The sequence below is a fragment of the Megascapheus bottae genome, chromosome 7, assembly GCF_031878675.1.
Source record: "Megascapheus bottae isolate mThoBot1 chromosome 7, mThoBot2.hap1, whole genome shotgun sequence".
Classification (NCBI taxonomy): Eukaryota; Metazoa; Chordata; class Mammalia; order Rodentia; family Geomyidae; genus Megascapheus; species Megascapheus bottae.
Window position 1 is genome coordinate 32,401,313 of NC_143515.1, and position 17,225 is coordinate 32,418,537.

The 17,225-nt window shown below is 41.6% G+C and overlaps 1 protein-coding gene and 1 long non-coding RNA gene across 2 annotated transcripts in view; one reads left to right on the plus strand and one right to left on the minus strand.

Moving 5' to 3' along the window:
- Positions 1 to 17,225, plus strand: part of LOC150060537 (uncharacterized) — a 491,819-nt gene that overhangs the window by 298,025 nt on the left and 176,569 nt on the right. The window lies entirely within an intron of this gene.
- Positions 577 to 16,193, minus strand: LOC150060549 (uncharacterized protein C2orf78-like). The gene is given in 5 exon segments (XM_090336249.1): positions 577 to 1,911; positions 3,711 to 4,447; positions 9,651 to 9,704; positions 9,707 to 9,733; positions 16,133 to 16,193. Coding segments are annotated over 5 exon segments (2,214 nt in total).

The following is a 17,225-nucleotide window of genomic DNA, read 5'->3' on the forward strand; positions in this document are numbered from 1 at the left end:
AACAAGGAATTGAACTCAGGGCTTCATGCATGCTAGGCAAGCACTCTACCACTTGCTCATGCTCCAGGCGCTGTTTTCTCCCATTTTTGAAAAGTATTTTCTAAGTAGTATTTAGAACCCAACCTTAGAAATTAAGTCTTATAACACGGCTCCATGATTCTTCTAAAAGACAAAATGACCTTTCCTTTTTTCTTCCTACTCTTGGACTCTGTTGGTTCTGATGTCTTTAATCCTCCCATGCACAATTCAAGTGCAACTTTTCTCCACCCTCAATCCAATTTCTTCTTTCAAGTTTAACTTTTGAGTCCAAACTCTATCCAAAATGAAGCCAAACTTTGCAATATCATAAAACTCAAATGGGTTCTTTATTAGTCATATATTAAATTTCATTACATTTAATCGTTCAGGTTTATTAAGTTTTGGATATATTGTAGTAATATTATTCTACCAACATCTATGCATTTATATCAATATACTATATGCCTATATAAATGTTCATATTTATCTTTGTATATATATACATATATATTTTTATATGTATGGGAAAACATGTGGTACCCACAATCGCAGCAACTCTTACACTGTGTAGCCATAGTAGTGAGACACTTCCATATCTCTTTGCCTCTGAACAAAAAACTGCAGTTTCCCCAAAGCAGTGTATTGGGCAGCATTCTCACGCTCTTGCTGGGCCCGCCTTTTCATGGCTTCACGCTCTGGCCTTTGCTCCTTGGTGATGGGATTTGATACTACAGGGCCAGGAATATCGGGTTTCCTCCATGGAATTGGTTGGCGGCTGAAATCTTGGAGTAGGTACTGGTTATGAGGCTTAGGCGGTGAACGGAACTCGTTCCCAGCAGTGGAAACAGGCTTGTGCTGGACAGAAGCGCTGGATGAGGTTGAGTGGGGTTCAGGCCTAGCAACAGCAGACTGAGATACACTAGGCTGGGGAGCATTGGCCGATCCCTGTGTGTATGTATTGGTTACACTTGGCTGAGATGCTTTGGTGGAACCTCTGAGACTCGTGTTGGCAGAAGCTGGTTGAGACAGGCTGACTGCGGTAGGTTGAGCCGTGGTAGGATGAGGCCGTGCAGGGTATGGTACAGTGGGCCTCCTGGAGGCCAGAGACTGTGGCCTGTGAGGAACGGGTCGAGCCTGAGGCTTCTCTGGGGTTAGAAAAGGCAAAGGAACCAACTTGACCTTGCCAGGGGGAGGCAGCTCATCCTGGGATGGGGATGGACACTGGCTTTCACTCCTATCCCTCTTCTTGACTTGAATGTTTCTAGGGCCTTTACCCTCATGTGGAATATCCAGCCATGATTTCATGGCAGAGTCTCGTGTGCTGCTTGCAGTTTTCTTCTCATTCTTCTTTCCTAGGGCATGAAAAACCTGCACTGACTCCCACATCTGCACGCCTAGGTTGGTTCGAGGTCTTTTGAAGGTCTCTTGGCTAAGCTCAGGGTGGCTTCTCTTGTGCTTCATCTTGGGAATGCTTGCCTTCTCTTCTGCTTTCAGTTTGTTCCCTGACTGCTTGGTTTCTTCACATTTCTTGGGATTGCTTCCCCTGATCCTTTTGGGCTCATTCTGCCCATGGCTCTTTGTTTTGCTCACCCTGCTGGATGCAGGCTTTGGGGTCTGGGCTGTGTTCAGGGAAGCCTTGTCACTGGCTGGGGTGCTACACTCAGTTTCCTCTTCCTTCAGCAGGCCCTGTGGCTGCAGCTGCTGGCCTTTGGCCTCGGGAGTTCCATCCACACTTTCCAAGGTGTCGTGCTTGTTCTTGGACACTTGATCAGTGGAATACTTGGTGACCACAGAGTTTTCCTGCAGCAGAATCTCATTGATGGTGTCTGTATCTTTGATGTGGGTTATAGTAGAAATATTGGATTGCTGAAAATCTGTGAAGGAGGTGAAAATCTGTTTAAAATGAATGTCTTGACCATCACAGTGATATCTGTTAGCTACCCACTGTCACATTCCATTCCATTTGTCTCAAGACTCAGAGTATCCAAATTGGCCTTGTTCCATGTAGACTTCTCTCTTGGCCCTAAGGTTAATGTCGACCTGCAGCTGCTAAATGTCAGGTGGAGCATCCTGACTTTCTGTTAGTTTCTCAAAGGCAACCAGAGGCTTTCAAACCTTGCTTTCAATTTCATCCTAATGCTTATTCTCTGTGTCTGGATTTGCTGGAGGCAAGACCAAGGTACTAGGAATGTTTACTACTGGATTGATATTGGAATGTCTCCAAAGTCAGGTGACACATGTTTCTCTCAAGGACTTCAACATTTATGCTTGTAGGACTTGGGTTGTCTGCAGTTTGTGACTGGCAAAATTTATGATTCTAGAAAGTTGTGATTCTAGAAAAGTGTATGCATTGCCAGGGAAGTTTCTACTGATGTAAAGAAATCACAGCAGAAATCAGTCCCTGGTAAGTAAGATGCTCCATTTATGCACCAATGATTTAAGGGCATTGTCATCACTGAGCAAGGTGTTTCTAGCAGCTAGTTTTAAGCACCATGGACAGGATCGTGAGTTGGAAGATCGTGATAGCTACTCTATGTAAAACTTGTGCTAATTCATTTTCATTATTTCTTTTCCCTTTTCCTCTATAGAATTGTTGTCAGTGAAATAAAAATGAAAGAAGTTTTAAAAGTAGGAAATGATTTGGACATCATGTATGGGTCAGAAGTAAAGTAGTTCCTTACTGTGTTCTTGACTCTGGGTTCAAACAACAAAAAACCCAGCTTTATAAAGTGTCATCTATTTATATAGTTGTCGATTATTGCCAGTGTCCTGTAAGTAAAATAGGTGTTGATTCTCACCCTGATCTGAGAGAACGGCAAGTGAGGGGCAGTCAGGGAGGGGAGGACAGGTTTAGCATGTTTTGAGTGCATTTCTGAGAGTTGAGTGTGTGTGCATGTGCATGTGTGTGTGAGGGAGAGACGGGGAGAATAGAGAGCTAGAGAATGTGATCATGCACTGGATGCTTCTGGGACTTGAACTCAGCCTTTTTTCTTTTGCTGCTTGACTTTTTCTTAGGCCTGATGTATTCTCGCTTTTTTTAGGCATCTATTGTCTGCATTTGGGAACTGACAATGAGATGTTGAAAACACTTTGCAGGCTGACTTTGAAGTTTGTTCCTCAGCTCTCAGGCTCCTGATTAGCTAGGCCACAGGCATGATTCAGTGGTGCTCAGCTCCAGGGTGGAATTCCTGCCCATGAAATATGCAAAATATATATTCTCACCTGCTTCCTTTGGGCAGGTTCTCTGCACACAGTAAAGCAAGTTTATCTGCTATTATCAAAACTAATGTTTGACATATTTTCCAATGAAAGCAAAGAACTCGAACAAGAAGGGGATTAATTAGGGAGAATGGATTGTGAGGACAATGTAGACCATGGCCTCACTGAGTGTGCTTTGGGTGGCATCTAAGAGCAGCACAGCCATATTTCCTCACTTATGTATTTACTTAATTATCCAGTGCAATTAGTGGCAGCACTGAGGTTTGAAGCAGTCAGTGCTCCACCACTGGAGCCATACCCTTGGCCCTCTGCCTCATGGCAGAAATTGGAGGTCTCCTTGTGAGTGTGGTGGGTGAGACTGAGGATTTAGACTATATTTGTGGAGTAGTGGAGACTCTATGCAGATGCAGGTCAGCCCCTCCTTTTTGTGCTGCTAATCCTGTTCCTTTCTGTTGTCTGTGCTTACCTTGAACATTGGTTTCTGGGTGGTGTTGAGCAGACACAGAGTAGTAGATTCCAGAAGTGGAGACTGGTGGTGGGACATTTGCGGGCTGAACCTCTTGGAGCATCATCACGATTTCTGGCTGAGGAGCAAAGACTCTGCTCCCTGTATAGGACACAGAGCCATATGATTGCAGGCAGGGACCAGGTTCTCCAGATAATAGAGGGCCCACTGTGCTTTGGTTATAGTAGTAAATTTGGTTGTTTCGTTGGCAGGGAAGTAACAAGCTACTACTCTCTTGTTGTGGAATGTGAGATAACGTCCCCTGAACCAGGCTGGCAGACAGCGATGGATACAGAGGGACTATGGCATTTGCATCCGCATATCGAGATGTCATAGTCATTGAAGGGACTGCTGTGCCCTGGTCAATGAGAGTCAATGTGAAGTCTCCCAGTGCAGAGGACTTTTTATTGTGTCCTGTGTACTCCCATTCAAAAGCACTGGCACAGGAGGAGGCTGCAGTGGAGATGTGGCTCTGGCCAGTAACCCCTGACAGCATGGGTGTGCTGGAATGTTGGCAAAGACCCGTGAGTGGCTGCAAAGAGGTGCCAGAGGTTGATGGCAGTGGCCATGCTGAAGTGAAGGCTGGGGTGGAGACTGTGGAGATGTTGCAGCTGTTGCCTGTTAGAGAAGTGGCATCGTTCTCCACAGGAAGAGGAAGCTGTAGTGAGTTTGCAGCTCCAAGTAAAGATGGATGCTGGAAATTGTCTGCAAGAAGCAAGGGGTGGTTAAAAAATGGATAAGGTTGCCCAACTCTCACTGTTTTGGAGGAACAGCATATTGGAAGCTGGCTGTGACTGACTGGGAATGCTCTCATTCCAATAGCCACCCACATTCTTCTGATGAACTTGGCAAAGAGGTTCAACAGGAGACACCAAGTGGTTCCTGTGCTGTTTCCTAGGCAGAAGCAGGCTTCTCCTTCTTGTCCTGACTTTCCCTGAGTCACTCCTAACTGTGTCCTAGCATGTGAGCCTTTTGAATCTCAGGTATCCTCAGTGTACTTGTTAGATCACCCATTCAAGAGCAGGAAACCTAGGGGCAGAGGCCAGCCTGATTGGCTCAAATACTTCTTTTGAATTACTATGAGCACCGTGTTCCAAAGGGTGAGCAGGTGAAGAATGCCCAGAAATCAGGAGAACTTGAACTTCCTATAAGGCAGTGGATGTTGGTCTTGAGAAAATAGTTTGCATTTTTCTTGTTATTGTGTAACCTTATAGAAATCTCTGGCCATTTTTAGTGCTTACTTAAAACACAGACCAGAAGATAAGTAAAGAATACAATGACCACCTCAGAGTTCCCAATATACTTTTTGTAGGAAACCTGAAACCCTCTGCTGGGTTGGGTGGCTCACTCCGGTAATCCTAGCTACTCAGGAGGCTGAGATCTGAGGATTAGGGTTCAAAATCAGCTGGAGCACAAAAAGACCTGAGACTCTTATTTCCAATTAAGCTCCAGAAAACGGGAACTGGGACTTGGCTCTAGGGTAGGATGGTAGCTCTGAGCTGAAGAGCTGAGGGATTCTCCCAGGCCCTTGTCAAAACCCATGACCCACACAAAAGAAGAAAAGGAAGGGGCCAGGAGTTTGGCCTAGTGGTTGAAGTGCTTGCCTAGCATGCATGAAGACCCGGGTTCGATTCCTTGGTACCACATACACAGAAAAAAGCTAGAAGTGGTGTTGAGGCTCAAGTGGTAGAGCTCTAGCCTTGAGAAAGTCCAAGGACAGTGCTCAGGCCCTGAGCTCAAGCCCAGGACTGGCAAAAAAAAAAGAAGACTGAGACGTTCTGAACTTCAAGTCACTCATCAATGATATATTATACATGCTGAAAACAATGATATCAGTAATAATATTGAATAATGAATGTAAGTGACATATTATACATGACTGATATGGAACAAAATAGAAAGACATTAAAGCTAATTTGGATGTATGTCAAATATTCATTATAGTATACTTACCAATAAATAAAGTGATCTTATTACATATGCAATGTTGTGAAAACAAACATTTTCTCATCTATTTCAGACAAAAACCATCACAGGATTAGAAAGTGGTTTTGAATTATATGTGTGTGTATGTGTGCGTGTGTGCGCGTGTGTGTGTGTGTGTGCGTGTGCATGTGTGTGTGCGCGTTTTGTATTCTGGGAGTTGAACTGAAGTTGGTATAGGTGTAATGTGTGTGGAAGCAGAAAAATGCATTAAATGTAAATATTCAAGCAGTCACGCTTTGTTTTTGCTAGTCCTGTTCTTGAGCTCAGGGCCTGAGCACTGTCCTTGGACTTTCTCAAGGCCAGAGCTCTACTACTAGAGCCTCAGCACCACTTCTAGCTGTTTTCTATGTGTGTGATACCAAGGAATTGATCCTGCATCTTCATGCATGCTAGGCAAGCACTCTACCACTAGGCCAAACTCCCAGCCCCCATGCTGTTTTTAAATACAGATTTTATTCTTATAAAATGGAAAGTGGTTTTGAATTATATGTGTGTGTATGTGTGCGTGTGTGTGTGTGCGTGTGTGTGTGTGCGTGTGCATGTGTGTGTGCGCGTTTTGTATTCTGGGAGTTGAACTGAAGTTGGTATAGGTGTAATGTGTGTGGAAGCAGAAAAATGCATTAAATGTAAATATTCAAGCAGTCACGCTTTGTTTTTGCTAGTCCTGTTCTTGAGCTCAGGGCCTGAGCACTGTCCTTGGACTTTCTCAAGGCCAGAGCTCTACTACTAGAGCCTCAGAGCTCAGAGGCTCAGAATTTCTATTTTCTGGTCTTTCTCAGCTTGTGGAAGCTGTTGAATTTCCTTAGCGAAAGCTTTCTTTCTCCACTTAAAGGCATACCACTCCAATCTGTTCTTATATCGCTCATCTCTCATTCTTCTCCCTGGATTGACAATAGTGAATCTTCCTCTTCATGAACATGGATAACTCTTCATTTATTCGACTGCTCCTTTGATTTTCTCACCAAAGCTTGGTAATTTTCAGCATGTACATCTTACACCTATCTTTTGTAATTATTCTAAGTATCTCATAATTTTGGTAGTATAAATGGCACTCTCAATTCAATTTCCAGTTGCTTTTTGAGAATGATTAATCATTGTCTTCTGACCCTATATCCTGGATGTTAGGTAACTTGTTTTTTTTTTTAAATCATCCCTCATGCCATATACATGGTCATAATTGACATAGATCAATATTTTTGAATGTGCAGGAGACCTAGTATCCCTAGCACATGGGATAGTGTGGTTAGACAATCACTTTTTTTTTTTGCCTGTCCTGGGCTTGAGCTCAGGGCCTCGGCACTGTCCTTGGACTTTCTCAAGGTTAGAGCTCTACCACTTGAGCCTCAGGACCACTTCTGACTTTGTTGTTTTTTTTTTCCAATGTATGTGGTACCAAAGAATCGAACCTGGCTTTTTCGTGCATGCGAGGGAAACACTCTACCAGTAGGCCAAACTCCTAGTCCCAGACAATCACTTTTGTCAGGTCATTAATACCAGATTGGACAATATAGCACAAATGTAGAAAAGAAAAAATCAGAACAAAGAAAGACAAACCAAAATGATTTCTCTAAATATCATACCTCAATGTAAAGATATTAATTGTTCTAGCTGGGTATTTAAATCAACTTAGTATAAATAGCAGCATCAAAAAATCTTTAAAAACCGTTTGAAATGGGAATTAATGCACCATCTATCTGGCAAATATCATGTAACCCTTATATAACAGTAAAAATATATATATATATATATAAACGTTTGAAAACCAATCTGAGAAAAATATTGATACAAATGTAAAATAAACACTTAGAATTCTATCATTATCATCATTATTTACAGCTTTTAGTTGAAACCTGCTTCTGATACAAATTAGAATACTTTATTAAAAAATGCATGTTCAGCTCTCATGATTCAAGGCTGTGATCCTAACTACTGGAGCTTGAGGTTTGAAAATTATTATTTCAAGCCAGTCCTTCCCATAAAGTCTGTAGGACTCTTATTAACGGTTAAATATCAAAACCTGGAATTGGAGACCTGATGAGTTGTAGAGCTCTACCTATAAGCTAAAAAGCTCAGAGAGAGTGTCAAGCTTGGAGTTTAAATCTTGGTATTCATACAAACACACACACACACACACACACACACACACACACACACACACACTTCCATGAAGTCTAAATATAAGAATGAAAAGTAATGTTGAAATATATTACAGAACCTTCTGTGTAATCCCTTTCAAGAAATATTCCTTAAAATAATTTGGAATACATATCTAAAATGTTTACATTGCAAACTGTCAAGGCTCAGTAGCTCCCTTCTCTAATCCTATTTGGGAAACAGTCTGCTGGACAGTGGTTTGAGATCCATCTAGGCTGGTTACTGAACACCTCATCTCAATCAAATAAGCCCTCTGTTAGTAGATCATGACTGTGGCCCAAGGTACAAGAGAGTCCTTCCTAGGTGGTAGGATCATGGTTCAAGGTTTGCCTGACCTAAAATTTCATATCTTCAAGAAAAACCTAGCTAAAACAAAGAAAGCTAAAGGAGTGGCTGGCACCTGTGCCGGCCCTAAGTTAGTCAGGTTGACAAAAGGCTCGTTCAAAGCATCATCTGTATTCACAGTCAACGAGAAAAAAAACAAACACATAACAAACCTAAAGCAGGAACCAGCTAAAAGTGACATCTCAGAAACTGCTTTTAATGATTCTCTGTTTTAACCTTAGTTGGCTTTTGGTCCATCAATGTGGCTAACACTAACTTCATTTTGCCTGGCTCTGGTTAGATTGCCCTCGGTTTTCTGTGTGTGGATTTAAAAATGTTTGATCCTCTTCAACATTCTATTGAAACCACCGCTGTTTTCTTGAGAATGTCTCCATGCTCTTCATGTCTTTGGCTCTGTCTTATTTCTCATCACCTTCTTCATCTTTTCTTCACCTCTAGTTCCTGGTGAACCTTTCCTTCTAGATCATCTGCCTCGTTCTAGTCCCGTCATCCCCTCTCTCTTCCTGTTTTTCTCTTTACCTTGTCTGAGCAGAAATATGGAAACACACACTATGCTTAAATTTACTACATTTGATATAAACGTAACTATATAGACATCAAAACCTATGACTCTAGAGACATAATGTTTTATTTCATAAATTAATATGTTTCTATGACATACAATCCCTTAGCCTAGTTTTGATTAAGTTCTAAATACTAAGTCCCAGTGATTGTAAATAGAGATTCCCTCCTGGAACACTTGTTGGTTAAACTTGTCATTTAAAATATGATGTAAAAATCAATGTTAATAAATTCTCCAATTAAAAAATTTTTACTACATTTGAAATACCAAAGTGGAACTAATTTTTAGAGGATACTGTTACAAATGAAGTATCTTGGTATAGGGATTTCAACACGACTAGGTTTCCTTCTCCATTAGTTTGTTTAAAATTGACTCTCTGAAGAAATCTGTAGCTTCATTCTCCATTCATAAATGTCATTAAAAATACAGTGCTGGAGGCCCGGGAGTTTGGCCTAATAGTAGAGTGCTTGCCTAGCATGCATGAAGACCTGGGATCGATTCCTCGGTACCCCACATACATAGCAAAAATCTGGAAGTGGTGCTGAGGCTCAAGTGGTAGACTGCTAGCCTTGAGAAAGTCCAAGGACAGTGCTCAAGCCCTGAGCTCAAGCCCAAGACGGGCAAAAAAAATACAGTGCTGGAAAACAAAGCTATCACAAGATAAACAATTCATTTTCTTCATGTTGCAGACAAAGCAACAGATTTTTGTCACAAAGTAAATCATGTGGCTAAGTCATATATACCTAGTAAACATCACAGCCCAACATTTCTAATTCAATACTTGAAGCTGTTTTGATTCTACTATTAAATTTAGGGAGCAGGGGAGTCTAATGAAAACTCTAAATCCCTTTTTCTTCTTACCTGACATACTGAGACAATGGGTAATATCAACTGGAGAAACAAGGGATGAAGAATGACACTAGAGGATGTGTGCGTAGCTGAAGCTAAAGAGCAAGAGTGTGTCCAGTACGGAGCTCACTGGACACTGGTCACTAGCGATGATCCAAATATACGCCTGGACGATGCCATGGAAACCCCAAGATTCTACCAAGTAGTGATAGGTTCAGTGGGAGAATGATGTCATTACTCAGGCAGTTGAAAGGCCTGGAGTAGCCAATCACAAGATCAGAATCTGAACCAGAAGCTGGGTTTGGGTAGAGAATGGCAGGAGAGCTCTAGTAGCTCTTTAATGCTTGATCTTTGGTGACTTGAGGTCCGGCAAGACAGACAGGAAATCCCCTTTCGTCTACGTTCTTATATTGAGGACATCACCTCAGTGTTTCTCACCAATGTTCATTAATAGTTATTTTTAATTTGCTTATTTTGCTTTCTATATTATATGATAATTCCATATTGCATATATAGTTCACATGTTTGAGGGATAAGGAAAGGGACTTTGAGATTGAAAACTTCATTGTTCTGAAACCGTTTAGTTGAGCCATTTGAATTTTCAAATAGTAGAAGCAGAATGAAAGAGCTTTTTACCTGGTTGAAGAGTAGTGTTGATGATACCTTGTAGAGGATGATGTCATCTAAGGCACTTGCTTTCTAGTTTCTTGCCCCTGAAATCCTTATTCTGGGTTGTTCTAGCCATGTTGGACTTGGATCCCTCTTTATATTTCTCTTGTTCACTTAGGAACTGGTTCTTGGAAAACCTATTAGGTTTTGCATTCTTTTTTATTTCATTTTAAAACTTAATTTACTTTATTCTTATTGTAGTGGTGGTATACAGAGGTATTGCAATTGCACAAGTCAGGTAATAAGTATATTTCCATTTATACAGTATCTTCCGTTCCCTCATGCTCTCCCAGTCCCTCTTGACTCTATCCACAAGTTATGTAGCTCACTTTCGTTGGTGTCCAGTGGGCTCCACTGCTCTGTTTTTGTCATTTTACCCTTGAGTTCTGTACACCTCCCAAACCCTTCTGAAGAGGTATACTTGAATACACCATACATAAGGTAAAGAAGACAGATCATCAAAAATTAAAAACTAAACAAAAGAAAGGGGGAAAAAGGATGTTTCTTCCCTCCACCTTTTGGAGTTCATTTCTGAATTTTATATGAATAAAAAGAGGCACATGGGCTTTGCATTTTTGTTTCTCTCCTAATGGTGCCCTCTTTTGTTCTCAATGTTTGTGATTATCTAGAATCCTTTCTAATTTATATCCCAATGCATTTTAGATCTCATTTTTGCACATCCAAAAGAACATGCACGATTTGTGTCTCTGAGTTTGGCTTAGCTCACCTAACATGATTTGTTCTAGTTCTATTTCCTTGCAGATGATATTACTTTATTCTTCCTAATGGCTGTGTAAAATTCCATTGTGTATAGGTACCACATAGTTTGGATCCACTCATCTATTGTGGGGCATCTGAGTTGCTCTATATCTTGCCTATTATGAATAGCGAAGCAATAAAAACGGTCTGTGTTTAGTTTTTTTGAGGAACCTCATACTGCTGTTCAGAGAGGTTGTACTCCTTTACATTCCCACCAATATGTAGAAGAGTTACTTTGCCCCCAAGATTTCCAACAATATTTGCAGTTCAAATTCACAATGTTGGACAATCTGACAGGGGTGAGATGGAATTTCAGAGTTGTTTTAATTTGCGTTTCCTTTATGGCCAGGGTTGATGAGCATTTCCTCAAGTGTATCTTTGCCATTCTCACCTCTTCTGAGAAATCTCTACTTAGCTCCCTTGCCCATTAAGTGATTGCTTTATAAGGTTTGGTAGGGGTTGGTTTCTTAAGCTCTTTGCGTATATTGGATATGAGGACTTTGATATATGGCTTGAAAAGGAAGATCTTTTCCCAGCAATCCTTTTTTTTTTTTTGCCAGTTCTTTCGCTTGAACTCAGGGTCTGGGCACCATCCATGGGCTTCTTTTGCTTAAAGCTAGCACTCTATCACTTGAGCCACAGCACCCCTTTTGGCTATTTCTGTTTATATGGTACTGAGGAATCCAACTCAGGGTTTCATGCATGTGTGGCAAGCACTGTACCACTAAGCCACATTCCAGTCTACTTGTAGTTTTTGAATGGCTGATTGGAGATAAGAATCTCACAAGGACTTTTTTTTTGGCCAGTCCTGGGGCTTGAAGTCAGGGCCTGAGCTTTCTCAAGGCTAGAGCTCTACCACTTGAGCCACAGCACCAGTTCTGTCTTTTCTACATATGTGGTACCGAGGAATCAAACCCAGGTCTTCGTGCATGCTAGGCAAGCACTCTACCATAGGCCAAACTCCAGGCCCCACCCAGCAATTCTTTTTTTTAATTTTTTATTGTAATTAATAAAAATTTTACATGATATTTGCCAGATAGAAGGTGCATTAATTCACATACATTGATACCCTTTCACATGTCTTGGTACCCATTACCCTCCTCCCCACCCCCCACCCGTGTGGTTTCCCCCCCCACCAATTCTTTTATAGTTTATTTTTTTTTCTGGATTCTGTGCCTTGAGCTTTTTTGATCAAGGCTGTGCTCTATTGCTTAAGCCATAGTACCACTTCTGGCTCGTGGCTTAACTGTACATAAGAGTCTTGTCACAGACTTTCTTAACTGGGATGGCTTTGAACTGTGGTCTTCCTGAGTAGCTATGATTACAGGCATGAGCCCCTAGTACACCACGAGTTGTGCATTCTCATACTCATAGATGTCAACTCCTAGAGATACAGGTCTCTTTTTTGCATAGCCCTGATACTTTGAAAAGTAGTCTCTGCCCATTAGAAGCAAATACTAAAGAAATGGAATACACAGAGGAAGGCAGACTTCTGTCTGACTTAAAAGGCTTTTATTGTAAAGATGATATACATAGGGGGTACAGTTACTTAAGTCAGGTAACGAGTACATTTCCTTTTGAACAATGTTACCGCCTCCCTCATTCTCCCCCGGGTTTGCCTTCTCCCCACTTGAAGTTATATCGTTCATTTCCAACATAGTGTCTAGTCCGTGTCACTGCTAAATTGGCTTACCCTTTATCTCACCATTTCTGTGCTTCTTCCAGTGATAGCCAGACCAGTCCCCACAATTTGTGTCAGAAGAAAAGGAATGAATATGGAGTCCAAGATAAAAAGGATGTCATTCTAGTTGAAATTAACTGGTTTTACTTAACATGAAACTATCAAGCATATTCTGGAGCAAGGCTCCTATTGCAAACTCTACATAGTAATCTATTGGTTTGTGTACTTATAGTTGCTGAGAAACATTGCACAGAAAACCAACTAGCGTTACCTTTCTACAATTGTGATGATTATTTCTATGTCAAGATGACTTTACTCCTGCCTAGGTAAATCAGTACTGTCCATGGTAATAACTGGCTCAACCTCATGAGGCTTGCCCTCACGAGCCTACATCTCCAGCCCAGCTTCTGTGATATTCCCCAAGTCTCTGCATGTTTTCTGTATTGGGTAGACAGCATATGAGTAGGCCATCTGTTCAGATTGTTAGCAGAGTCCACAGCTACTGTAGAGGCATATACACAAGACACATTTATTATAGAAACAATCTTTGTTTTCATTCTTGTGTATATTTTTATTCTCTTTAAATAGTTGTACAAAGGCAGTATCAACCATCCATTTCCCATCAAGAGCTCCAGAAATCAAACCAATGGCTTAGTGATTGTCTGTTTTAAGAAGATGGAGTCATAGGATGTTCATTTGGGATGTTCATGTGCGACATGATGTGTGGGACATCACAGACCAGCATTCCACATTTTGTCTTGAAAGTAGCGAAAGAGCCAGGTGCTGGTGGCTCATGTCTGTAATCCTAGCTACTGAAGAGGCTGAGATCAGAGGATCACAGTTTCAAAGAAGCCTGGGTACCGTAGTCGAGGAGACTGTTATCTCCAATTCAACACCAGAAAACTGGAATGGCACTGTGGCTCAGAGACAATGCCCAAGGCCTGAGTTCAAACCCCTCGATCAAAAAAAAAAAAATCAAATAGCAAATTCCCATTGGGTATGATCCAACTAAGGCTGTGCTGTATTGATGAAATCTACTCTCTTAGATACTATAGTTACAATACCTGGTCATGTGAGACATTCCACCAATGCTGGTTTAAAGGATGGGGGATCCATGAGTGATGGTATTTATTTATTTATTTATTTATGAGCCAGTCCTGTAGACTGAGCTCAGGGCCTTAGCACTGTCTTTGGGCTTTCTCAAGGCTGAAGCTCTAGCACTTGAGCCACAGCACCACTTCTCCCGTTTTCTATGTATGTGGTACCAAGATATCAAACCCGGGTCTTTGTGCTTGCTAGGGAAGCACTCTACTGCTAGGGCAAACTCCAGACCTGGTCCATGAGCATTTTTGTTCATGATCAGACCTCTACTGAAACTGCAACTCTCATTTGTGATTAACTAGAGATAAGAGCCCAAGGGGCTTTCATGCCCAAGCTGATTTCCAACCCCAATCCTCTGATCTCAGCTTCCTGACTTGCAAGAGTTAGAAGCAGAAATCTTTTCATTTGGTTGGCGGGAAAGATTTGTTAATAATTTAATGTGAAGTATAAATGTGCTCAATTGTAAGTTGCAAACCAATATGATATTAGGGATTTCTTTTCACTTTCATGTTTATTGAAGTTTTAGAATCAGGGAAGTTTTTCATAATTGTCAATGTTTGTTGTAACATTGCCACCTTGACAATGTCAAAGGTACTGATCAGTTTCTTTTGTGCCGTTATATATACATTTGTTCATTTCTTTTCATCTCTCTTTTTTTTTCTTTGCCAGTCCTCGACTTGATTTCAGGGCCTGAGCACTGTCCTTGGACTTTCTCAAGGCTAGAGCTCTACCACTTGAGCCTCAGCACCACTTCCACCTTTTTTCATGTATGTGGTACCGAGGAATCGAACCTGGGTCTTTGTGCATGCTGGGCAAGCACTCTACCACTAGGCCAAAGTCCTGGTCCTCTTTTCATCTCTTTTTTTTTGAAATTTAAACATTTTTACTGTTAGGGTGATTTACAGAGGGGTTACAATCAGATAAATCAGTTAATGAGTACATTGCCTTTTAAACAGGATTATCTGCTCCCTCATTATCTCCCAGTTTTTCCCCTTTCCTCTTCCCTGCCCCTGCCAGGTTATATAGTTCATTTCCAACAGTGGCTAGTGAGTCTCACTGCTGATGGTTTAGCCTTTGTCCCTTTGCTTTCCCTTCTCCTCCCCAAATCAAATGAACGTATATAAAGACAAAGGGTACATACATTTAAAAAATAGTGACAAAAGAGAATATACCAAGGAGAAAAAAGAAAGAAAAAAAGAAAGAATTGCAAACAGTACAATAAAAAATCTCTTGATTCCATTTCTTAGAGTTCATTTTGATCCTAGAGAACGTTCTATGATCATACGTACATAGCTATTGAGCCCTTGTGATCCTCTCCTAAGAACAGCTTCCGGTCCATTATATGATGAGTTGTCTCTGTCCCAGTGTAGCCAGGTGGCCTGTGGGCTCCATCCCTGATGTTTACGTTCCTCCTAGAGGTACGTGGATAGCTCCAGGGCTCAGATATGACCACCACTGCAGCCACTGCTGTTGTGACTGCTGGCACAATCACTGTATGTGGATACCGAATTCTGTCTTCTTATGCAAGCAGTTTATAATTTTCTTCTTTGGTATAAATCTCTGTATAAACAATAGCTACGTTGGAGTGACTGTCTAGATGTGAAAAGCTTGATGGGACCCTCAAGTTCTGCTTCCTCAGGGGACTTAGTTGGGTCAGTTATCCATCTGCCATCTTCTCCAAAATTCAACGTTTTAAAATCAATTTATTCAATTGTAACGTCTTTGTGAAAATGACTAGTAGGAAAAATGATACACATTCAGGTGTGTAAAAGTAGGGAGGTACTGGTGAACCATTCTAATAATCCTCAGGAAGCTGGGACCCGAGGATAATGGTAGAAGTAGATATGGATCAAGTGACTGTGCATTGGCCTCAAGTATGAGTAAAAAACAATGCAATATAGACTACATTTGGTTTCATTCTGAAAATGTACTATTGTGCCTCTGACTAGTGTACGTCTAAATGGTGTGATGAATTATATTTCAGGAAAGTTTTTTGTTTTATTGTGTGAGTCCTGTGGTTTGAACTCAGGGTCTGAGCACTCCCTCTGAGCTTTTTTGGCTTAAAGCCAGGTCTCAACCATATCAGCCAGAGCTCTTCTTTTGGCTTTTTGATGGTAAATTAGAAATAAGTGTCACACAAAATTATGTCACAGGAATGATCATTCCTGCATAGGCTGTCTTTGAAGAGCAATCCTCAGTCCGCAGCCTCTGCGCTAGCTAGGAATACAGGCACGAGCCAAGGGCTCAAGAAATGGTTTTCAGCAAAATTTAGTAAGCTTCCTACAATGATCCTCCACCCTGTGTCCTTCTACTCGGTTCTCCTTTCCTGTCCTCTCAGTCGCCATCGCCCACTCCCCATCCAGCTGTGCCTCTTGTGGCCTCTGAAGTGGAACACAGGGCCCTGCAGCTTGACTGCAGTGACTCATTGCTGTGCCTGTGCAAATGCCTGTCTCCCTGGGGTTCTCCTGGAATAGACACTAGGAGCAGATTTTGCTTGTGCTGGTCCTTTGCGGCGAGTGGTGTGGGAACCAGCAAGGCAAGAAGGAGCAGTACAGGACACATTTAGTGTTTTGTCTACTTCACATATTTGATCTTGTCCACCCATTAACTCCAGATCCTCAGTTGGGAAATTTAGGTTGGAAATCTAGGTGCACTTGCATTCTCTGAGGAATTCAGACACTCAGGCCTCCATTGGAGGCCTCGACCTTTGAATTTAATGTGATCCCAGCCCACAGCTGAACCTCACAAATCAAGTGGACCAGTGATACTAGCCCTGTGTGTTTAGTGATTAATTGAAGTATTATAGCACATCTTGCTGCCCTGAATAATTAAATGGGTACTGAATAAATAAATAAATGATCCTAAATGATGAGGCCTTTCTCAGGGTGGACTTTATGCTACTTTGCTTCACTGGCTAGGCCCCAGGATAGCCTTTGTCCCCAGGATAACCATGAGCTCTTGGCTCTAATGTGGTAGATTTCTCTCATATCATGCATTTGCCTTTTCTTCTTCTCATCTTAGATAACTGCATCGTGTGTGTGTGTGTGTGTGTGTGTGTGTGTGTGTGTGCCAATCCTGGGGGTAGAATTGAGGGCCAGTGTGTTTCACTTATCTTTTTCACTCAGTGCTACTGTAAACTTCCCTTTCCACTCTATGCTGCTCAAATTACAATGAGCTTATGACTTATTTGTCTGCCATTGCTGCCTTAGAGTCTCAGTATTCATCTCTCAGTCTCTTGATTGGCTAGGATTACAAGGAAGAGCCATGACCACCTGGCTTCAAAGTGTGTGGGTCCCCTGCTTCACCTGCCCCTTAAAGCTCAACATTTTTCACAGTACCCTAGAGCCTTTTACTGTACTTTTTCTTGCCACTCCTAG